The sequence below is a fragment of the Manduca sexta genome, chromosome 22 (assembly GCF_014839805.1).
Source record: "Manduca sexta isolate Smith_Timp_Sample1 chromosome 22, JHU_Msex_v1.0, whole genome shotgun sequence".
Classification (NCBI taxonomy): Eukaryota; Metazoa; Arthropoda; class Insecta; order Lepidoptera; family Sphingidae; genus Manduca; species Manduca sexta.
Window position 1 is genome coordinate 13,885,537 of NC_051136.1, and position 23,789 is coordinate 13,909,325.

A 23,789-nucleotide genomic window follows, 5' to 3' on the forward strand; every position below is an offset into this window, starting at 1 on the left:
GCTGAACGTCTTGATGCTTCTACTCAAATTTGTGGACTTTTAATCGCTACTTACCTATAGGTACTATACCGTTGTATTTGCAAAACACTGCGGAGTAACATCTTTGCGTCAGTCTTTGCATTTCGTACTTCAAGTTGCCACTAAACCAGTCTATTTACAAAGTTTTTGAGCCGTCAATAATCTTGAGTTCATACGAAATACCCACCTATCTTTTTGACGCGTTTGTTGGAGTGTTGCTGGCTGGCACCGCTCGTGCGCGACGAAACTACTTATTCCGTAACATAACTATTAACTGCAGACAGAGTCGAGACGGACAGAACAAATTTAGTTTCTGAGTAAGAATATTTTTTTATGAGCATTGCAAAGTGTCTCCGCTGACGTTAAGGGGAATGGGGTCCAATAGAATGTCAACCCCACTGCATCTGACGGTAAATGGAACGGGGTCCAATAAAATGTCAACTGTGATGATTACCCCTCGACAGTCGACACAACAGCACAGAAGTAAGTTCAAAGCACTGATTACGCCTATGCGGAAAAAATATCTCCATTGTAAAAGTAACTTAATTGTTCTAAATTAGAATTTTCATCTTTCGGCGCTTTACATTGTTCACCATTAACTGGATATTGTAATTAAAATTACCGTACAAGGTAGTTTATCCATCCGCTGTCACTAATCATAACGTTATATCTACAGATATAATTAAGAAAAAGTAACGTTTGCTATGTAACTCTTTCTATAGTAAAACAAGCTTCAGAATCAGGACACGTCGATCAAACATTAATTGGTTATAACAAAAAGCACTTGTTGCAACCATCTCCGCTGGTCAAGGAAACCAGAAAAAACATTACGGAACCAGAGACACGAACATAACCATATTTCAAATGTAAGTCACGAATCGGTTGCATTTCAATCAAGTTACTTCTGCAATACTATTGGATGGTGCCGATATCTCGATAGATTGGAATATCGATTGTTGAAACAATCGTTTTTTTTATATCGAATTGATTTAATTACATTAATTCTGCGTGCACGTATGCATAGATAGAAAAAATTTCATTGTTGCTTCTTCTTTTAATTATAAACTTACATTACACTGTTATCTAAATTTTTACGAAAACAAGGTCTCTGGTAAGATTTAAAACCTATCATAAATCGTAATGAAGCGTCAATCAGTCGTTTCATAGTGTCAAATCGAATTCCAAAATCGATTCAGTTACATTCGACTGAAAATGCCTTTCTGCCGGAAATGTTATTAGTCCAAACACTGCATTCTTTTTACATTTATTTTCGTAACAACTTTGCAAAACTTTGTAAAAGGCAAAAGATGTCATAATTCAAATTTCAACTTCTTCAGGTCATCAGGTTATTAAGTTGAATAATGTTACAGCTCGTGACATTTTTAAATTGCTTTTTTATCATAAATGTAGACGATAAGTTTTGTTCGATGGATTCCATTTGTAAATGGATCTTTAAGACTCCTCCTCGAGTAAACGGCCTTGAGTAACTGTGCGCGAGTTACGGGCGGGAATAAACAAAGATTTACGAATAATTACTTTAAAAACCAATTTTAGATTCGAATAATAGGTATTTTACCTAAACAATTCTTATTAAATTTTCTATTTAATAATGTTACTTGCAAATTAAACGAGGTGCACTTTAAATGGTAACGCATGGAATCAATAATTTTTACTATAAAATTAACGAATTAATATCAAAATTATAAAAACGTATTTAAAATAACTAAAGTAGATACAATATATTGCAAACGTATGAAGTTTTATTTTTTTCTCAATTTGGATAACTTAAAAATATGGTAAGCGCGTCGTGTTGGGTATAAGGCCTTAATCGCGATACAAGCAAGTGAGTTAATCGAACCCAATTACCACCGTTTGTAAACGAGCAAGTAGCTCATCATTAAGTTGATATAATAAATAACGATCTACTCACGCGCATAAATATTTATACTTTGTTACTGTTTGTATTTACCCAGATAGTGACGCAGTCTCATATCTCAATATTTCGTCATTTCACAGTTAAATAAATAAACGTTTCATTTAAATATACTGTGCTAAGTTACTCCCTTTGTTCTGTATTACAAAGGTAAGTCGGGGACTTTAGGCTTCCTTTCATTAGTCTGGCAATATTTTAATAGTCATAATATAAGAAATATTGATTAAAATCACCCTTTCTCCAATAGTGTAGATAAGTAAAAAAGGTATGAATATCTATAATTCGAGGATTACAGATATTTAATTAATTTGATCATAGACAATTTTTAGCGTAACACTGTTTAAAAAATGTGAGCATGACCATCACAAATTCATATCATATTTTAACGATAGGTACATTATATTTTCGATATAAAATAATTCGAAACATACCATGCAACATGTTCATTACTATATTTGAATATAACCATAAATCATAAACTATAATAAATCGGGCGGCTGACTATTTATAAAACACGGTAGACGTGAAAACTCATTAGCGTATCGCGTTGTGGCAAAGTTCAATCGGCAAATCGATTCGGTCATCCAATTAGATATTATTACGCAAGCAACTCATCTCGGACCGGTAAAAGTGTTTTTGTACAACCGTTTTCACTGAACTCGAAAATTCGTGAAAATAATTTTCAATTCGCGTCGGGCGACCGCTGCCGCTTTCTACGTCGGCCGCAAGTCCGCGCGGAGCAGTGTCGGTCATACCGCGCGCACGACCACCCGCTCGCTCATACTATTTCTAAAAAAATACGTTTCAACACCCAAGTCCTTAGTTAGTCAACGGTGAGAGGTTTATAAGTATAAAACAAAAAAATATCGAATTTTCAGCGCATTGGTTGGACGAAATGCGGCCAGTGGTATTCTGGCTTTTTGCTGTCGCGATCGCCGTCGCCGAGGTGGTCGACGAGCCCTGGTACGAGGAGGAGGATGTGGACGAGTCCTACGATGACTTGAACGAGGCCAATTACAGGCGGCGGCGGGAGGTGTACGACCCCAACATGGACCATACGAGGGTCAAGCGCCGCTGCGATTCAGAGAGGCATAAGAGGTCAGTGGACGCCGCGGCACCTCGACAGTTCCATCAGTATGAGGTCCACGAGTTTACCGATGAAAACCTGGACCCGTCGTCGCCTCCGTTTGAAGAAATGTTGGCGGCGAGCGCTGATCACTACCAGCTTTACGTCGCGCCTCCTAAAGCGGCCAGATACCTAGACCCACGGGCACCCGTAAACCACGTGTCGCCGGGTGCACATTCATCAGCGCAATTCGCAGCCCCTTCTGATTCTGTAAAATTCATTCCTGGTCAGCCGACCGCAGCGAAGTTTGTAGCGGAACCAGAGAAGCTTGCGTCTGGTCAATCCGCTCCGGCGCAGTTTGCGGCTCCTTCGGACCCTGTCCAGTTTATCCCGAGAGCTCCAGCTAACTTAGACGGGACGGTGCCGGCGGGATCGGTGCCCTACTCACAGCCGCTGAAACAGTTGGCTGAAAGCGACCAATTCGTTGCGGCGGCAGGTCACCACCATAAGAAGGCCTACGGACACGGACACGAGCAAGGTGGTGGACACGCACATCATGGAAATCATTATAATGAACATGGTGGGAAGGTAAGAAAACATATTTGCTTCGTTGGCACAGTTTTATTATTAGAACTACCCTCGATCTTTCGTTCTGTGAATTTTAATAGAAAATTTAAATTAATTAACAAGCGTGCGAGCGTGATGATTGGGCATTATGTTCTGGAATCTGTGTCAAAGTAGGAATAGTCTTTATTCTATTCACAGTGGATATATAATAATAATAATAATATTTTTCTTTCTTCTTGTGCTTATGAAAAAGCGGCAATAGCCTAGTAGGGTGTGGAACGGACTGCCGAGACGAATGACCGCAGGTTCAAATCCGTAGTTTGTATTCTTTGTGAATTATTGCTTACTTTAACGGTGAAGGAAAACATAGTGAGAAAACCTGCATACCTGAGAAATCCTCTACAGGAATTTTGAGGGTGTGTGAAGTCTAGCAATCCGCACTAGGTTAACGTGGTGAACTAAGGCCTAATAATCCCTCTCAGTAGTAAAGGAGGCCCATGCCCAGCAGTGGGACAGTATATAATGCAGAGCTGATATTATTATTATATAGCTGTGCTTCTACATACCCCCTACGTAACTATGGGATACAGACATTAGCTTATAAATTAGGCATTTAATTATTACTTCTATAGAAACTACAGTTAACGCATCATTGAAAATATAAGACATACGAATATAATTAATTATAATATTAATTTTTAATATTTATATTACGACTAACCGGAATAACTTAGTACGCGAAAACCTTTTTACATATTGGGAAATATATGTGATACTGACCCGACATTGGAGTGAGATAATATTAGTGTTAAAACACGTCATAGGTCTAAGAATATCATCTTGTCTTAGCTAGACTCGCCAATTGGGACGATATTAAATTATTTGTTTTAAGATCACGTAATATCAGGACTGTCATGGACAGAACTGACAAATCCTCGCTTCGATTACTGTCAACAAAATTTGTATATTGTTTGACTTGAAAGTTTTACGTTGCTTGGCTTGTCGAGGGTAAAAAAAGCTATCAATGTCAGATCAGCGGCCCATAAAACAATATAATACAAAAATCCGTCTGCAATAATATTATAATAAATCAGTTTAAAGTTTTATTAATCAGTACTATTAAAACCTCGGCTTAGTATTTTAGGGACACAGTTTATACGGTTTATTTTACACTGCCTAATATTAGAATAATGTTTGTGAAGATGTTTATTTACTCATAAACGCTTGATTTGACTGAATGTAGTTAGCCATACATTTCTGGCTTGGCACATTTTTTCATTGCCTCGGAGGATAGGGGAGCTAGTAGCTTCCCTGATGATAAGTGTTTACCGTCATGCGTAGACGTGAGTAATACTGGGGGCACAGTCAAGCCACTAACCACGAAGACGTCAGTGAAAATCTTCAAAATTAAACATAGATTACTTTTATTCCGGAATTTCATCAAGACTGCTTAACGCCAGGCCACCGATAAAACCATGACCCATGGAAGACTCTCACATAGCCCATGGAAATGAATTCCTGCAAAGTAGAAAAAGTGTTTCGTGCCGAAAGAAAGAGTTGCGCAGCTATCAAATCGCCTTTCCATTTTCTTAATATTGGATTTTGAATGCACTTATCTTAAAATTAATTAAAATAGAAGCTGTCAATGACCTCTCAAAAATGTCGGAATCTTTTGGTCCAACAGATAAAAAAGTTGACCATGTTTGATCATTAATATTTAACACATCTATCAAACATGGTAATGGGTTGATAAATCGAGTGCCCCACGGTTCATTCTAATTACTCAAGATGGCGGCGGGTTGACCTTCGTGAACTCCAGGTGAAACTGCAATTTTGCGAGCCTATTTGGTTCATATTATGACGCCTAGTTTGAAGGTTATTTTCCCCTCATTACAGCACCGTTATAGCTTTGATATTATTAAGTGTTTATCGACATGCATATAATTCAATTTTGCATGGTATTGTATGGGGAAATTAATATTTTTAGTTTTTGTTTATGATGTTGTGTGAACTGTTATAAAGATTGAGAAACATCAGAATAATGAATGGATCACGCGAATTTTGGTGGTATTTTAGTAATAAGGCATATGAAACGCATTAACATATACCAATTGAAATGGAAACGTTAGGGCCAGGTGTTCATTATAAATGGTTTAATTATATTATGACATGCTGATATAAGAATCCAGTGAATAGTTTTGTTTTTATTCTGAGTAAAGTTTGTTGTATGTGTTTATTATTATAGTCTATATTATTTTAACACCTGGTCATCAATGTAAGAATCTCAACTCTTGCAAGGTTTTTGTAGACATTAAAATAAACTTTTTGATGTTGCAATGATGGATCAGTAAGTAATTAAGGATACCTATAATCTCACGGTATAAACTGCCACCATAGGTATACTAGCCATACTTTACCCACGCCGATATTATGGGCAGGTCCAGGGTATTGAAGAAGATAAAAAAAATCTTATTGGTCGCGTAGGCTACTAATGATTCTTTGAGAGATTTAAAGCTCTTAAATAAAAAAAAATACAATCTCACAGATTTTGCACCAGGTACTAGTCAATAATAAGAAAATCACTTAGCAATTCCTGATCGTCACACCGATAGGTCTTTCAAAATCAAATTATTGCTTTTCCAGACAACTAAGGGCTTCCAGAACGATCATCATGTAGACAAAGGAGGCAAAGGGTTCAGGATAGATGAGAAGCATCGCAAGGAGTACGAGGATGCTGCTGGGAAGAAAAGGAAACATCATGACCACGCTGACCATAAGGGTAGTCACGAAGAGGAAGCCCACGGCTCCAGGGGAGCACACTTCGACGAGAAGAAGGGTCACAAGAAAGGACATAAGACCAAAGGTTAGTTAGTCCCTTTATATCTTCAATATTTCATAAGTTGTTTTTAATTTGAAGTCTGATCCAATGCCTAACATATTTAATAAAACTTACGCAGGTACTTTGTTTAGCATAAAATTGAAATTATAAGAAGCTGATTATCAAGAAATTGCCATCCTTTATGTTTATTCTTTATAGCATAACTATTAACAGCTATTATTCAAAATTGCAGCTTTAGTAGCGCAGACGATTTATTTTTTCACATCGATATTAAAGCTATATAATTGTTTGATCTAAGTATTATAGAAGTTCAGTCTCTTTTAGAATCAAATCATACATCTTGCTGTGAGCGATGTATTATTGTTATTTAGTATTTATTTATTAATTGAAATTATTGATCAATAACCGGCGTAATAGACTGATAATGACAATACATCAAATCTTTGAATGCCATTCCAATGATTTTAAGTGTACCCACGATTTGCCTGCTATGTTAAGTCCCAAATCATAGGGAAGGCAATGTTTATTGTGACTTATGGCATAATTTTAAACATCGAGCTGATATCAAACAGAAAAACCACATATTACTTTCCACCACCCTGACACTGAATCTGAAATCTCAGCACCGAATACTGCGTAAGTACTCAACAACGCCACTGATAGTCTTCAAATCATTGAAATTGTCTATAATTTGCCCTTTACCACAATATCACGACTTGAACATCTAAGTACATTTGATCACGTAGACATAAATTGTTACAAGGGTTTCCAATAATCTGTTAATAATGGCCAGGCAGATTGGTTGCGGTTAGAGAAAGCGACATTACGTCACATTATTAACTACGGCATATTCTTTAATTTGACCTCAAGTTTTATTAACGCCTACGATTTCTTAAATTCATTTTATGTAACTCAATTGAATGGTAGTAGATATAAGTTAGCAGGCGTAGTGTGGTACTTCAGCACAAAATACTTATATTTAGATGATAGGGAATAACCTCAGTATGTGTGTTTCTTCGTTGATACCTAAAATTCGTAGGAACAAATGTACGTGGTTTGGATTCTTCATTGACGAACATTATTTGTAAATGTAGAGAATGTAATTAAGTATGAATCCTTAACGTAAAGTATTCTTAATTACGGTACGACTGCAGTGCTGAGGTCACGGGTTTGATCCCCGGGTTGGACACCGTATTGAGTTTTCTACTCAGTATCAGTCCGGAGTCTGGAATTAGTGCCCGATATGGTGATAAGCTCGCCTTCATCAAATCATGTGATGGAATATACACGGTGGAAAGTGGGTGCACTTACCAGTAAAAAATATATAAAGAGGAGTTTATCTTTCATAATATGCCGATAGCCTAGTACCCTATTACAGCATAAGATGAATATTTGCTCAGCATATCTGTAACAAAATATATCATAATTTTTGTAGAATTTGATAAGATTAAATATATGCATTATCATTTAGGGACATTTCTCGTTTTAAGAATAGATTCTAGTAACATTTGATCAGTATCTAGAAATAGATGTGCTAATCAGATCTCCGTGAGCATCTGCAATGTCTCAGAGACGAGATGAATCTATTTTAGAATAGAACTACGAAATTATGTATTGAAGAAAAGTATCCAATATGGTAAGATTAAAACCAGTATCGAAATTCCGATTACTAATTGAACGTAAAGATACGATGATCGAACTAGCTATCATTGTTTTTCTCTTTCAATGAAAATATATTAATTGAGTGTTTGCGTTAATTAATTGGTTAAGGTTGCTGGTTATTAGAGCTATTGGGCTATTATTGGGCTTAGACGTATACAGCATTTTATTACAATTTAATCTTAAACTCCAAGTGCAGAGCCATGATACAGACCAGCTTAAATGGAATAAGGTAAAATTCCCTGCTAACTCCCATTTCTGCATATTGATAGCGTATTTATTCTTTTGTCGATGCGTCGTCGAGCAGTGGTGATAATAAAACATTGGGCAAAACACTTACCTGCTTGCTACTATAAAAGCCTATCCAGACGGACTCTCATTTCATACCCTTAGATGCCACTATTTTTCTCCATCTCGTTCATAGTTACGCTTCGTCCAATTCTGATGAAATACTTTAAAGTCCTTACTTGTGAAACCTCAACACCTGCCTGACGAAGAAAAAACCGCACCGTTGCATTAGAATTAGAGAATTGTTTACAAAAAATCAATGAGAATTGAGTTTTCATTTTATGGTAATTAGATTCAATCAATTCGTTATTGTAATGGACTTGTTCGTTGGATACTATAGAAGAATAATTAAAAAATATATATTAATATATAACCCAAGCATATAAGATATGTCTGTTATACATGCTATCCTCAAAAAACTAATATTTCGTCCCTAATGGTTTTTGACATAGGTGGAACCACAAATAGTGGAATTTTGTTTTAAAATAATTAACAAGACAAATAGATGGTGCTCCTAATTCGGAAATATCATGCTCTAGAATATTCTAAAATTTTAACTTATAATGTGCAAGGGATAGTACTTCACTTCAAATTGCAAGATATCAATATCGAGTCTGATGGTCGATTGTTATAACACTGGCTAGAATGTCTTTCAAACAGGAATATAATCGAGTTTCATAGAAACGTACTGCTCCTTGATGGAACTATGCATCGTAGTCGGACCCGGGAATTCACGAATTACGAATTAAAGAGAGTTGACTGATAGACTCAAAATAAAACTAAATGTACCTACACACAAACTTTTTTTATTATTTAAAAAAATTGTGCCTGTGCTAGAAAACAAAACCCAATAATAATTGCTATCGAAAAAAATATGCTTAAGTAAACTTTCAAAATTGTGGTTATAATAAAATATAAAGCGATAATAAATCACCTTTAAAACTTTAAAATCAGAAAGCGTAAATCCTACCTAAATCACGTACAAATTGATTGACGTTTAGATATTTGCATTAAATTTTAAATTAATATTCCAATTCGTAACCAGGTTTCATTTTACACTTGAGTTGTTACAAAGGTCACGTAAAAACATTACGATAACTATTTTTGAATTATAACATTAATTTCGAATATAATTTTATTGATATTTTATTGAATCCTATTTTCGAAATGAGTAGTCTAGGTAATTCTTACTTACGCGTCGTCGAAGCAATCCTCCCGGTCTTTAAAGACTGGATGGACCAAAAAGATGGAAGACTCACCTATAGACTGACTCAGGTGATCACCGGGCACGGGTGCTTTGGCGATTACCTGAATAAGATAGGACGTGAGGCAACATCGAACTGCCACCACTGTGGTGGCACTGCTCAGGACTCTGCAGACCACACACTCGCGCAGTGTCCTGCGTGGGATGGGGAACGTCGAGCCCTAACGGGTCGGATTGGAAGTAATCTCTCCCTGCCCGCAGTCGTGATGGCGATGCTGGTGGGAGAATCCAACTGGAAAGCAGTGGCCTCCTTCTGTGAAACTGTCATGATTGCGAAGGAGGCCGCAGAGCGGGATCGGGAGAGGGCCGACCCCGTTCGAAGACGAAGACGCCAAGGCGGTCGTATCCACCGCCCTGGTACATCTGCTTAACAGCTTGCAGATAGATTGTATTGAGAGTGGAGGGTATTAGTAAGAGCTCTTATTCCTCCACCGAGACAGTGCTTTCAGCAAAGCACTGGTGGAGTTCTGGCGTGTTCATTTTGAGGTCCCAGAGCTTCACCAAGGTGCAGATGGAGACTAACATGGGGTTTTTAGCCGGTAAAAGTCCGGCATACCCTGCTTCCCATTAGTAGGTAGGGATCCAAGAGGATTTTCCCCATGAAAAAAAAAAAAAAAAGGTAATTCTTACTTAAAACACGCCAATATGGTGAAAGAATGCAACACATTTTTTGGCTACTGTGAATTTTTGGTTCGACCTCCTTCCGCTCAGGGATTTAATATCCCTTTTTTTAAAACTAGACCGACTTTTGTATTTACTTAAGTACCTACCTTAAACAAACAATTGACTGTCATAGTATTCAAAACTAAAAAGCCAAAGAGTAGCCCGCCTTATCTTCACCAGGCAAGTCGTTAATAATGGTGCTGGTTTAGGGCACTCTTTAATACGATTGGTACTATTGGGGATTAAAATTTGATTTTTTCTGTGAATTTTCATCATCTTGATCCTATTCTTCTTTATTAAAGTCTTGATCCTGAAAGGCATTCTTGACTATATTAATATTATTATTATCCATTTCGTTAGTTTCAACTTTATATAAGATACTCCAATTTGCACATTACTTAACACTAAACCTGTACCAGGCTACCACAACAAGTACCACAAGGACGAGTTCCATAAGGAGCACAAGTTCTACGACGACTTCCACAAGAGCGGCGAGCACCACCGCTTCGGCAAGTTCCACGCTAAACACGCCAGCAACGAGAGTGGTAAGAAGAAGGCGCACCGCGTCGATGCCGGACACGACTACGTCGAGCGTGGCAAGAAGGGATACAGGTAAGATTTCAATACACACATTTATGAAAACTGTTTTACTGGTGGTAGGATATACTTTATATCCGCCCGCATAGCGACGACTGTACAAGGTGTTAAAACCTGCCATAATGGCCCATATAAGTATGTCGCGTTCGGGGATTAGCCTGTGTATATCCTATTTTTACAGGTGGCTTAATTGTGTCGTTTGCCGAATGGCAATCATCTCTCGTCAGTTTCCATTCTATAAGATCCCACTCCACTTACAATCGGCACTGGGGGGTTACTCTGTCGTGCCCATTTAAAAAAAGCAAAATATACCATGTGACCCCACTGCACCTTGACTATGACATTTCGCTAGCCAAAGTGTAGTTGCGTTCAAATAAAGTATCGAGAGATGATTATCTCATGTCATTCGACACAATAAGTCTGTTTGAAACTTGGTACTACCTTTTGAAGATCTGATTAGGCTTCTAATTGAGTATTAAACATTTGTTAATTTTAGTCATTTATATACTCAATAAATTATTATCAAAGCTATGAAAAACTTATTTATGATAATCAGGGGAATCTCTGCATTGAATCACAATATAAATAGATTCGACAAATTAGTAAATTATAATCATACAAAAACACTTATTTGAAAAATATGGATTTTTGTAACTACCTTCTTTAAAACCTGGTGTTTCATAACAAGACTATATTTATGGCAATTTATCAAATTCCAGCAACAAAGGTCACGTGGACGCCGACCACAAAGGATACGACGGCAAGGGGGGCCACGAGGAACACCACGCACATCATTCAGACCACGGCAGGAGAGGTGGCAAGGAAGGAGGCTCCCAATGGGGATACAAGAAAAACTAAAAGCACGCATGATAGTTATTGCATGTTACAATAGACGGGTATTAAGTCTTGAGGTTTAAAATAAGAGTAGCGGATTGGAGATTACAACTCTTTTAACTTTAAAAGTTGTGTGTAATCCCTCTATCGTTATATCATAGACTGAGAAATCGTATCCACACAAATAAGTATTCAATTTATGTAACATTTTCAACTGTGATAGGAAAAACTTGTCTTATTTAATGGTTAATTATTTCACTTACTCCATTTTTATTTGCACTAAGATCATTTTCCTAATCATTATTATGTCCAAATTATTAATTTTATGATTGTTACATGTGTATGTATGCTATCCTACTGAGTTTTAGGTTTGATGAAACACTTCATGCATGATGGGAAACATGTTTTGTTAGGTTTTGACTATAACTGTCGGCCTGCCTTACACCAGTCCTCTTTGGACGACCCAAACTCGGACAAATTATTTTAAAAACTATAACATCCGAATTGTTGCACCTGTTTCCAAACGAATCTTGTTATATCAACTGTATTTATGTAATTAATTATGTCCAATTATCGGTTTGTCTGCAGAAACTATATACAAATTTTCGTAAATATTAATTCCTTCTCTTTAAACGCCGTCCAAGACTATCAACATGTTTTAGTAAATGCATTGCTTAACTTTTGGCTCTTTCCTTCAGTTATTACATAGCCATTATGAGTAATATTCTGTCTCCGGAAATGAGATATTATTTCAATCATCAGCTCTTTCTTTATATAAATTACTTTGTGTCGTTTCGAAAGATGTTTGATTAGGTTACATCAGATCCGTGGCAAATCGACCGATGCCCTCAGACACGTTTTTTGACCTCATTATTTTTTGTACGTCTGTGTTTGTATGGCATTCGTTTTTTTGCGTTTCACGACTCTCGATGTTCAAATTCTAAGTAACCAGTAGTTTTTGCTCTTATTTCTAAATATATCATCAATGGCGTCTATGTAAGTTGTTATTTTTGCTTTTCATTCACCTTAATCATATTTTATAGATCATCCAATCACCATTCCATATCTATCACATTCATTTCGGGGCCAGTTCTTACAAAGCTATTTAATAGAAGCAATACTAAAATCAGAAAACACCCTGACTCTGAGCTGGTCTTCTGATTGTCATTTAGTTACTTTTCGAGATGTATATATGTACTTAAGTAGTAAGTGTGATAGCATTATTAGTTCAAATCTGAAACCCGCGTTTCTTAATATTACTATGGAAATTTTATTTGCCTATTTTGAATTATGAATAGATAGGTATCTAAACTTCATGGGAGCTAAGAATGAAATACACACATTCATTGAATCGTATAATGCATATAGGATTTCTTGCTATGGTATACATAGCAAAATGTTTTATCTGTGGAAATGTTAATTAAATTTTAATACTGATTACATTTGTGAAATCTGTGTGGACTAAGATTTGAAGTTGCTTTACCGTGTTACACATGCGCTGTAATCCTATTTATTGTTTAATCTATTTTTATAATGTTTCGCCAATTGTTTTTATTAAAAGAACAAAATTTTTATGATTTTTTATTTATCAATATTGGACATTGCTTGTTATAAACGTGTAAATAGTTAACGACGATGCCCATAGATGGCATTAAACACAATGATTTTTACAAGAATGGCGGTTTGCATGGTGTTTCGGCTCCTTTTCTAGGATCGAAGTGCTTCACATATATGGCGGCAGTTTGGTGAGGTCTCCTGGGAAAGAACACTCTCTGCCCGCAGTCGTCGACAAATTCATCGTAGTTCATCGCCCAATCACGCTTCATACCGGCCCTTTCGCACACTTTTGAGCTGAAAAGAATTATATGTTTAAGTAACTGTCACTTCAAGGAGTCCGTCACCCTGATTTAATCGAAATTTTTGTAAGGCAAATGTGACCAATCAAAACAATTATAAATGTATCATGTTTTTTCTACGATTGATCTTGTTTAATATGTTTGCCCACAAGTCTGCAAATATCGGGAAATTTGGAAATGATCTGTAGATTTGCAAAGATAAACTTACATGTACTGGCTGACAGCCACCACTTGTGCGAGAGTGTGCCTTAATTCGTGCGCGTGCGCAAGCGCGTTGCGTAGAAGCAGCGTCGCTACACCCTGGCCGGTCACCTCCGCTGCCGTGGCTAAGACCTCAATCTGATCACATTGAGATTTTAACAAAAAATTATAAGAATGGCAATGTAAGCCTCATTAGATATGAGATAATTAATTTAAAATGTAATGACTTGGTTTTAAAAGAGACTAGACGGTACAAATTGATAGGGTAAACACATGATAATTTGTTAAGTAGGTACCTACTTAATACTTACAAAATATCAGTAAAGTATATATTTTATCATTAGGATAGATATACGCTATGATGAAAAACTTGCTTTAAAAGATCAGTCATTCCAGACGATCTTTACTCACATCATAGATGTAGTCCACATTGTACTTTCTAAAGAGGTTAGGACTCTTCAGGCAGTGCGCACAGAAGTACATGCGGTTCCTCTCAGGGTGGGAGGCAGTATAGTGCGCCCATTCTTCCAGCTCATCGATCATCCAAGGATGTACCTGGTTGGCCACACACACACCCACCAGCTTGCGCTCGCCTGTGCGTGGTATGCGTTCGAAGGCGAGGAAACGATCACCTAATATGAATTACCAATATTGACAACTATTTAGAGTTCAAGGTGGTAAATATTTCCTCAGAAAATTTTGCTGCAAGGATTTACGTTGGTGTTAAGAATCCTGAGGGTGAACTCCTAAAGTTAACTAAGGAATCTGATAGTTACAATTTATTTATAATCATCCATATTATACTAAAACTTGTTATACTAAGTTACCCAAACATATTCACGAATAGAGCTCCAATAAAATCTTGAAATGTTAAAAAAATATAAACACTTTTCATTTTAAATTAATATTGGCTATCTTTCTAATTTTGTTGGTATTGAATGCAAAAAGAATTACTTAAAACTATTTTTTTTCCAAAATGTAAAACATTATTCTTGACAGTTATAGACGAATTACCTGAATGCGAGTACTTGTCAGTCAAGATGTCCAAGTAGGGACAGTTGAGAGACATCCAGAGCGCGACGACGCTTGGCTCCCGAGGCCAGTAGTGCGTGTACAGGAACGAACGGATCATCTTAGCGTGGCACTGGTTGCCGAGCTCTACTGACACGTTGCGGATATCAAAGCACTAAAACAACATTTTGGTACGGAAATAAATATTAAAGTTTAGGTTAAAATATATGCCTATTAAATTTTTATGAAAGCAATTGAAATGAATACTATATTAATTAAAATAATAAGTGTGGTAGATGTTGTTTCAGCTCCTGTTTTCCCATTATTGTATAAACGTTTCACCAAATTTTTTTGTACATTAGAGGATTTTTTTTTGTTATAGTAAAATTTTATTTAATTACTATAAATTTTCTGGAATAAATAAATTAAAAAAAAATATCTTTATGTTTATCTTTCAGGGCTTTCTTTTAAATGAAAATATTGGCTCCTTGTACAGTACAATATATACAAAATAGAAGTTTTTGTACTGTTACTCATCCACACAGTAGAAACAATGTTAATATTATTAGTTAATTAAAATTACCGGTTTTTTATCTGGATGATTCAAGCAGATGTCGCAGGGCGAAACTCTTTTGAACCTTTTGAAGGCCATGTTGGTTGGGTGGTGAACCTGGCAAGCCACCCTCAGACCACTTCTAAATACCTTAAGGCAGTTCATCATTACATTGCTTTTACCACTTCATGATTTTTATTTGGTTTCTTATTTAATTAACATAAAATTTTGATTACATTTCTAGATTTTGGCTGATTGAGGATATCTTGAATGCTTCATTTCTGACAGAAGTATTTTAAAAAGTTATAGAATATTTACGGAAGTATGAATAGTTTAAACAATTAATACAACCTTATTTGGTTACCAATTTACCTTCCATATTCATAGCTGCAAAACGAAATAGATTCCTTAGAGGGAGAAAATGACTATAAGTAATTTATGATGTTGAATTAATATAAAATGTAATGTAGCCAAAAGCAATGAAGTGAAAGTACCTAGAAACACTCATAGATATTAAAATATTGTACTTATTTTTCCCATAACAAAAAAAAAAAAACTGACTCCAAAAACATTAAAGTAAATAATTGGATATTTATATACGGTTCAATACAAAATTATTAAACCACGGGCAATGTAACCTTCTTTCCTTTTATTGTTTCTATGTAAATATGCACTTAAAGTCGGTGCCTAATTAAAATTGATAATTGTTTTCAACGATTCAAAGGTAAGAGTAAAGTAAGTAAGATAAAGATAATTATTCTCTTTTAATTTTGTAAGAGTTCCCTGATACATAATCAAATATTATTGAAGGCCAAAAAACAATATTTTTTAATATGTAAGTATGTCGAACCTCTCATGAACCTAATATAAAAATAATTACCGAGATTCTATTTAATTAGAGGAGTTCCCTCTAGATTTTAAAGTCGAAGGTTCTATAATGTATAATGGAACCATAACAACTATACGAAATGCAATACAAACAGCATCACTTACGACCATGGACTCAAACATTATGGGTGAAAATACTTAAAAAAAACAAGACGAATACATAACCTCTTTTTTTAATAATTATTTAAGGAGCTTGGCCGTTTTTTCACAACTATGTCGCTCCGTACGTCCACTTTTACCTGTGCCTACTTACTTTTGACGAAATTTAATCCTCTCTTTAGAGTCGATGAAAAACAATCCAAACATTGTGTTCTTGATAAATACTCTTCAGACAACTAAGCTTTAAAACCTTTTTCAATAACTACGGCAGTAGGCCGCTAATCCAGTAAAAACAAACCCAAATTAACGTCAGATTAGCCGTCAGTATGGCACCGTATTATTTACTTTGTATATTTTAATTATTATTTATATTTCAACCACCAATCATGGAATTCCGGAGTAAATAGAAACATCTTAAGAACCATAGCATTATCCCGGCCGCCCACTATGTCCACACTGATAGGATTCTTCAGACTAATTTCAGGGCGACAGTTGGCCAGGAAGACTGATGGAGTTGTCAGCTGCATAAGCAGGCAACTGAGGACCTTCGCAGATACATCCAAAACCGACTCCGGTTCTAAACAAATCGTAGTAAGTTTTGAAGGACATGATAAGCAAATACATATTTTGTATCAGGTTGTAAGGCTATAATTCTTTAAAATACTTTTCTCGTGCTACTCCTTAGTTAGTTCGACATAATATATCGAACGTTCGATATAATAGGTAATAGCTATTGGTACTAGTTTCTTAAATAAAGGGCTTACATTGATTGATTACGCTTACAAAGATGAACATTTGTATTGGGCTGTAACTTTTCTAGATCTCAAAAAAATGCAATTTTTTCTTAAATATATAAGTACTTATAACGCAAATTTTTTTCAACAGCATCATTTTGCTTAGATAAGTGCTAAACATTGCCAGCCTAGCTAAATTTGTAAGCTATTTTTAATCATTTTCAGACACAGGGCTCCGAGAATGAAGAAAAAGTTCGCGTGCGTCGAGCCAGGGCATCAGACGTGCCTAGAGTCCTAAGGTTCGTGAAGGAGCACGCTCGAACCACGTGGCCAGGGCTCGCAGCATCGCCTTCTATTTCACATGTGATCTTGTGCGACTATGTAGCTAGGGCGCTTGCTCAAGGTGGGAACTACAAATATCGCTATCGATAAGCATTGCTGCTATTTGCAATACTAAAACTTGCAAACTTTCTGTTTGCTTATTAAGAATGTCAGTAATTATAATTGTTTCAATTTTATGTTTATATCCAGTATTGATGAGGGCATTGCTTTGTTATCGTTGTAGCTGCATATTTATTTTGCTATCGTTTATTCTACAGTAACATTTTATTTTTTATGTAATTTAAATAAAAAAATTATATTATCTCTATTAAGATTTGGTGGCTTTTCAATATTTTAGTTATATATTCTTAGTAGACCAAAACACAATATATCAATTCTTTCAGGCCACTCGATGCTAGCAGAGCGGCAAGAGCCACGTCGCGGCTGGTCGCAAATCCGAGGACTGGCCTTGGGCACCGCCGTGTGTGCTTGGGATGCAACTATGTTGGAGAAGTGGGCGCGCTGCGTCAGATGTCCTAGATCAAGGAGATTGATGTACTTTACCGCACACTGCCTTAGAGCGCCGGCGCTGCATGACAAATATAAAGTACACAATATTTTACAGGTAATTTTCTAAACAAAGTTAATCACTTTATTGACTTCACAGAATCTAAGGTGTAGATAAATCTTTAAAAATCTGTAGATATCGGCGGAATTACAATAATTATAATTACCGATAGGATAATATACTTCGAGAGCCAAATGTAATGAAGGAAAGATAATATTATTATAATATAAAAATATTGCAGTCTTTCCGCGTATCGTAGGCTATAAATTCTAATTGCTATAAAACGCTCACCAGCAAATGCGGGTCATTTATTAAATCTTTATTAGGTTAAATATTTTTGGTATTGATATGTATGCTCTTGTTTTTAAGGTTATTTTAATAGTTCCCAAAGACACACCGAAGAGTGCAGAAATCATCCACACTTTAGCAAAGAACGTCATACAGAGGGGGCGAGATGTCGGCTTCTCGCTAATAAGATTCGACGTCACAGACAACAGCATGTTCGTGTCTTTTTACAAGACTATTTTTATATGTACTTTGTTTAGGATTTAATATTATGTAGATAAATGCGTTCCTACTTAGTGCATTCTCTTTAGTTTATAGTGATAATACTTCTTTTTTATACGACCCCAACATGTTATCATGCTATACTATGTAGGTCTCAAGTACCTAGACGGTGTACCTATTTTTTAACAATTAAATTAATGAAAAAGTAAAGGGTTTGTAAACCGTACTATTAATACCTAATTTCTTGTGCAAGTTTTAAATGCCTTTCATTTATTTAGTGCTAAATATCTCGAAGACCTGCAGTTAAAGAAAGAATGGCAGCTCCCAAGCAATACTTCTCTAGACGGACTTAAGGATAAGAACGCGATCACACACTCTGCAACAGAAACATTAACCGAGCGAGAGAAGATATCCGCCATAGGAAGCAACTATTTGGCAGTCTACACAGCACTTACACAAGCAGACAGAAGAAAATAAGATTCACATAATTTAACGTCTACTGACGGCTGTATAATAGATATTTGAGATTATGTTCCTTATTTTCTTTATTATCAAAATTGAACCTTATTGAATGCATCTAATTTGCTATTGTAAAGAAAATACTTAAATCTCGGTGGAATAATTGATTCCCCGAAGATCTGAAATGGAAAATCATTAATAAGTTAAAAATATTATAATTTCGAGCTATAATTATAAATACATCAGAAGTCACAGGACCATAACTGTTCAGGACGACAGTGGCACTATAATTCGTGAAATTACTGACAAAGCTATTGTTACTGGAAAGTATACTGAAGAAATGTAAACGGAAAACATTTTCCTGAACAAAATAAAAAAAGTCCATTCGAGGAATTTCACTTTAAATCTTCCGAACCTTGAACATAAGCATCTTTCTTCTTCAAAAACTTTTGCTATACTCGACCAAGTTCAAAGTCCTAGGTATACCAATGAAGTTAAACGCAAAGGAATAAAACCGAACTCAAAAAGAATCGGTTAAATTGGACCATGGAGTAAAAAATGATTGCTGAACAAACATAAAAAAATTAATTACGACGAATAAACCTTCCTCTTTTGAAGTCGGTGTAAAAAGCAACTGAGATCAATTATCGAAACTGAATTTAGCTAAAAAAATAATAGATTCCCATTAGAGACGGATAACCTTTTTGCCCACATTTTAGTGAATCAAACCCTGATCTAGAATCTTTTAATTTGTTGCATCATAAGCTAAGTCAAGGACGGTGCAAACACCTTGAATTCTGCCGCAAAAACAAACACCTAAATTACAAAATTCCAGTGAAGGTACTTCTTAATTTGTACGGTCAATGCATTTCTTTATTTATCGCTTTGTAATGAAAGCAATTTCATGCCGAACTGACTCGTTGAGCTAAACGTTAGTTGCAATGTTAATTCTGGTAATCATTTCGTAATACCGATTGATACAATGATCTGAAGGTTGATTGAAAGTGAACCTCATTATGAAGACACAAAGAGATTTTTTGCGAAAATCTGCGATGCATTCGCCAATAGCTGAACTATTATATTTCAATATTAAACAATGACTACTTCCAATTCTGGTGTGAAATTTATGGTATATAATACAACACGAAATTAGATAAAATGTAATTACTACCGCTATTTTATTCGTAGACCGCAAATGTTGAAACTTACCACAGAAGTTAATCGTCTATATTATTTCTTACTAACCAAGAAATCTTAAATACTTCCTTAATCGGAAAAATACAGTATAAACTTTTAAACGGTGCGCTACATACAAATATAGTAGGAGAACCGTAAAAGATAGCCGATTAAAATTTACCAAAAAAATAAAAATTTAAATGCGATTTTTAAAATACTAGGAAGAAAATTAATAATTATACTTAATATAAAAGAACATTCACTGTTGTACAGAATACCAGTTAATGAGACTGTGTACTATAATAAAAACTCGTAAACTTCTTTGTATTGTTAAATAGTAATAGCCTTATAGAAACGAAAAGTGATTAATCTCGTGAATCATTGTGTTGGGAATAGTATAGCGCAACATCTCACAACAAATACCCAAACTAAACAAACTACAGAACAACCAACACGATAAATAATAACTAATAATACTCATTAAAAATCCGTCTAAATAATGCTAATTTAGAACCCCTGAATAAACTGGGGTCTCTCTTCTCACAAATGGTAAAAATAATAGTTAAAATGTTTATTACATAGATTTTTCGAAATCTAGTTTCGAAAATAGCTATCGATGTTGTAAGGTACACAATAATATATTTTCTCTGCTACTTTAGTATTTAGAGCGTCATAGTTTATTTTCTTGTTTAACTGAAAGTAATAAATAAAGTTTAAGTAATTGAATCATTATCTTAGTAGATATTTGCTACTGGGCCGGTCAATTCATCGACTTAACAAATAAATAATAAAAAATTATACGTGTATTAACAAGGGTCAACCGCGATGTTGTAAGACAAAATCAGCGCAATCCACAGTTATATAAAGTACAAGGCATCGATTCAAAATTACCAAGTTGTCACCACGTTGTACGGACGCTTGCTGTTTTTGCTACAATATACGAGGTAAAAAATAAAAAATAGTTCAGTGAGTCTATATTTGATCTTCAGCAGTTTTTATCTGGATTACAGTTCGATTATAATTAATTCAATTCAGTTTCAATGACATTGCAGATTTAACTTGGGAAATCGTATTGAAAATTAGTTTTTTTTGTTTTAGTTTTATTGCAATCTTAGACGCTTACTAACAATCAACTTCATTGACTCATCTAAGAAATTGTGGGGCAACGTTTTGGAATTCTGTTTATTTTTTCAGGTTTGATATTTTATGCACCCAGGAAAATAATTGAAATTTCTTTATAGACGCAATCGTATCTTGAATTGGTTTTGAAATCCCTTTGTTATATTTTTCTTATATTGCATTTGTTAATAAAATATTTACTAATATTTAGTAATAATCGACTCTAACGGTACCTAAACTATAGTACTGAAGATGAAAACCATTTAAACGCGCGACGTTTTGGGTTTGTTCCTTAGAGCATCTAAAATGTGGGCGATTTGTTCTATGATCGGTTCAGATATAGGTAGAAAACCTTTCCCTAATAAAAGTTATTGTGAAATATTTTTATAGCGATATTAGCACCAGTTACCAGTCTCCAATGGCTCTAAGGTTAGCGTCCATAGCCCTGGGCTTGCTGCACGTAGCAGCGGCCCTGCCAGCCCTCACACTTGAAGATATGGAGATGGCTGACGACACTATGTCTGTCGGATCCTACATACGGGAAACCAGGGCAGCTGCGGTAAGTCTAAATGATTTCGATTATTTGATGTTTTAGTAACCAAACTTTTTTTTGGCATTTACGATGAAGATAAGGTGTTTGCCAACTTGTTGTGTTATTATAATCAATATGAATTAACTGCTGAAATAACTGCTTAAAATGTTTAATAGACATTCTTGTAATTGAGTTCCACAACCATTAACAGCTGATTATACCATAAAACTATTTGTTAAGCTAATGTCTTTATAAAACTTTCCATCAATGGTCAGTTTAGACAATTTTCTATGTCGCAAGCCGACTTAGAACAATATTTTTCTTGACCTAGCTCTAAAAATACTTCGTCAAAGAAACGTAATTTTTATTCCAGCCAGAAGACTACCACAGATCTTACGAAAATGAGGGCGACGGTGAAATAGGCTACTCCAGGAAGAAGTCAGGAGGCGGCAAGAAAGGCTATCAGCACTTCAACTCCTACCATAAGAAGGCTGGAGATAACTATGAGTTCGAGAAACAAGATTCCTTCGGCCACGACGAAGAGAAGCAAGACGGAGCGCACAGCCACAACCACGAGAGAAGAGGTGATGAGAAATCCGCTAAGATTGTGAGGAGACCTTTGAAATTTTTAAGGAGACTTTTCAGATGGATTTGGTGATGACACATCAGTATTTGACTTGATATTGAATCGTATTCAAGTAGCTTCAAAATTAAATCTACTTTCTTTCTATCATTATTAGTTGATATCTGGGGTTGGATTTTTAAGATTATTTTAATTTATTGCACAATTAACGTGAATATTATAAATGATTTCAGTTAAATAATAATATATTAACAGATTTTATAAGTAAGAATGGTCACAAGAATCCAGGAGTTATTTTTATAATTAATTTGCAATTTTTTCTTTCGAAACTTTGAAAAACTTTTGAAAGTTCTTCGTATGCTACGAAAATCTGTACTGTAGGCACAACTACCTTATTTCGCCCTACATTTAAGACTGAGACATCACAACTGTACTGAACTTATAGACTGCCAATTTTAATAAAATATTTCGTCATATTCATGATTTTTATTTATCTCTTTGTAGCCGAAAGATATCGTGAACCAGAGCCCGAAGACTTAGATGAGAATGAGAGGCAGCCGGCTGAGAAACAAGAGAAGGAAATAGACCATGAAGAAATTAAGTAAGTAATAATTGGTTGTGGTATATAGGAAATGTTTTAGAGTAATGACATGCATTTTGGACCTCACAATAACCTAAGTCTTCTGTGATGTGTCGTGGATATCAGGAACTATATGCAATATGAAATCCTCAATATCATGCTCGAAAACAAATAAATGTTCATTGAAACAATTAACATGCATGGTACAAACATTTGTTTTTTCTTATTACAAAAATCATTTTTATCACATTACCTTTATACATAGCTTGTAGATTCGTCGTTTACTACATTTTGATTATGTTATTTAAACTTACAGAGAGGGCGACAGTGATGGCAACGGAGGCGTAGAAGCGAAGGGCCATGACCCTGCTGATTATATTTTACCTGAAAAATACACGTACGGCAGTGGCGAAGAATACAATTTCTAAACAAACTATAAATCTAGGAATGATAATTATTCTAGACTGATAGATTGTAACTACAAACGTTTTTTAGAAAAAAAAAATATTCCCGCCAGATTTTAAATCGTAGAACGGGGTAAGCGCCATCTCTCGTACGGTATAATTAACAACAGTTATAGAATATTTTTAATGTGTAAAGTATTATTTTGTAACTCTAATTATAAGAAAAAAATAATTAAATAAATAAAGACTCTCAAAAATATCATGTGTTTTTTTATTTCAAACATCCTATTAGTTTATAGTCTAGTTGGCGTTTTGTTATATCTATTACATTGGCATTTAATATATAAATGTTACCTATTTAAGCAAGATATAAATAGAAGTACAGCTTGATCTTAAATAAATAATATTAAAACAACGTTAATCTGCTTGCTGATAAAATTTTTAAAAAGTAAAAATTTCGTCGAACATTT

The 23,789-nt window shown here is 35.2% G+C and overlaps 4 protein-coding genes across 5 annotated transcripts; 3 read left to right on the forward strand and 1 right to left on the reverse strand.

The window, feature by feature from the left end:
- Positions 1–437: 437 nt before the first annotated feature.
- On the forward strand, positions 438–13,300 carry LOC115442005. 2 transcript variants are annotated; one of them, XM_037441452.1, is made up of 5 exons: positions 438–501; positions 2,830–3,605; positions 6,228–6,447; positions 10,717–10,909; positions 11,614–13,300. In XM_037441452.1, exons 1-5 carry the CDS (start codon positions 453–455, stop codon positions 11,750–11,752), a joined length of 1,377 nt encoding a protein of 458 aa, XP_037297349.1. In that variant the 5' UTR covers positions 438–452; the 3' UTR covers positions 11,753–13,300. The 2 variants fall into 2 exon arrangements, with proteins under 2 accessions (XP_037297349.1, XP_030022812.1); XM_030166952.2 differs by lacking the exon at positions 438–501 and adding an exon at positions 2,335–2,575.
- LOC115442007 lies at positions 13,297–15,713 on the reverse strand. Its single transcript, XM_030166953.2, has 5 exons — positions 15,380–15,713; positions 14,800–14,971; positions 14,197–14,417; positions 13,793–13,923; positions 13,297–13,579 (listed from the first exon to the last, which is right to left on the reverse strand). Exons 1-5 carry the CDS (start codon positions 15,515–15,517, stop codon positions 13,396–13,398), a joined length of 846 nt encoding a protein of 281 aa, XP_030022813.1. The 5' UTR covers positions 15,518–15,713; the 3' UTR covers positions 13,297–13,395.
- An 892-nt stretch (positions 15,714–16,605) lies between these two features.
- Positions 16,606–18,996, forward strand: LOC115442027. The gene is made up of 5 exons (XM_030166977.2): positions 16,606–16,927; positions 17,296–17,473; positions 17,796–18,016; positions 18,329–18,459; positions 18,745–18,996. The coding sequence occupies exons 1-5, from the start codon at positions 16,784–16,786 to the stop codon at positions 18,941–18,943; spliced, it is 873 nt and encodes a 290-aa protein (XP_030022837.1). The 5' UTR covers positions 16,606–16,783; the 3' UTR covers positions 18,944–18,996.
- A 1,938-nt stretch (positions 18,997–20,934) lies between these two features.
- LOC115442028 lies at positions 20,935–23,560 on the forward strand. Its single transcript, XM_030166978.2, has 5 exons — positions 20,935–21,045; positions 21,611–21,779; positions 22,126–22,336; positions 22,840–22,936; positions 23,232–23,560. The coding sequence occupies exons 2-5, from the start codon at positions 21,639–21,641 to the stop codon at positions 23,341–23,343; spliced, it is 561 nt and encodes a 186-aa protein (XP_030022838.1). The 5' UTR covers positions 20,935–21,045; positions 21,611–21,638; the 3' UTR covers positions 23,344–23,560.
- Positions 23,561–23,789: the final 229 nt, after the last annotated feature.

What these genes read in the sequence shown, in the direction of transcription:
- LOC115442005 (XM_037441452.1), top strand. Translation starts at nt 453, where the DNA reads ATGTCAACTGTGATGATTACCCCTCGACAGTCGACACAACAGCACAGA. An exon ending in GTCGACACAACAGCACAGAA is followed by an intron (nt 502 to 2,829) that starts GTAAGTTCAAAG and finishes TCGAATTTTCAG; the next exon opens with CGCATTGGTTGGACGAAATG. An exon ending in CGTGGCAAGAAGGGATACAG is followed by an intron (nt 10,910 to 11,613) that starts GTAAGATTTCAA and finishes ATCAAATTCCAG; the next exon opens with CAACAAAGGTCACGTGGACG.
- LOC115442007 (XM_030166953.2), bottom strand. Translation starts at nt 15,517, where the DNA reads ATGATGAACTGCCTTAAGGTATTTAGAAGTGGTCTGAGGGTGGCTTGC. An exon ending in ATCATCCAGATAAAAAACCG is followed by an intron (nt 14,972 to 15,379) that starts GTAATTTTAATT and finishes ATGTTGTTTTAG; the next exon opens with TGCTTTGATATCCGCAACGT. An exon ending in GTGGCTGTCAGCCAGTACAT is followed by an intron (nt 13,580 to 13,792) that starts GTAAGTTTATCT and finishes AATTCTTTTCAG; the next exon opens with CTCAAAAGTGTGCGAAAGGG.
- LOC115442027 (XM_030166977.2), top strand. Translation starts at nt 16,784, where the DNA reads ATGTCCACACTGATAGGATTCTTCAGACTAATTTCAGGGCGACAGTTG. An exon ending in AGCTAGGGCGCTTGCTCAAG is followed by an intron (nt 17,474 to 17,795) that starts GTGGGAACTACA and finishes CAATTCTTTCAG; the next exon opens with GCCACTCGATGCTAGCAGAG. An exon ending in AAGTACACAATATTTTACAG is followed by an intron (nt 18,017 to 18,328) that starts GTAATTTTCTAA and finishes CTTGTTTTTAAG; the next exon opens with GTTATTTTAATAGTTCCCAA.
- LOC115442028 (XM_030166978.2), top strand. Translation starts at nt 21,639, where the DNA reads ATGGCTCTAAGGTTAGCGTCCATAGCCCTGGGCTTGCTGCACGTAGCA. An exon ending in GGGAAACCAGGGCAGCTGCG is followed by an intron (nt 21,780 to 22,125) that starts GTAAGTCTAAAT and finishes TTTTTATTCCAG; the next exon opens with CCAGAAGACTACCACAGATC. An exon ending in CCACAACCACGAGAGAAGAG is followed by an intron (nt 22,337 to 22,839) that starts GTGATGAGAAAT and finishes ATCTCTTTGTAG; the next exon opens with CCGAAAGATATCGTGAACCA.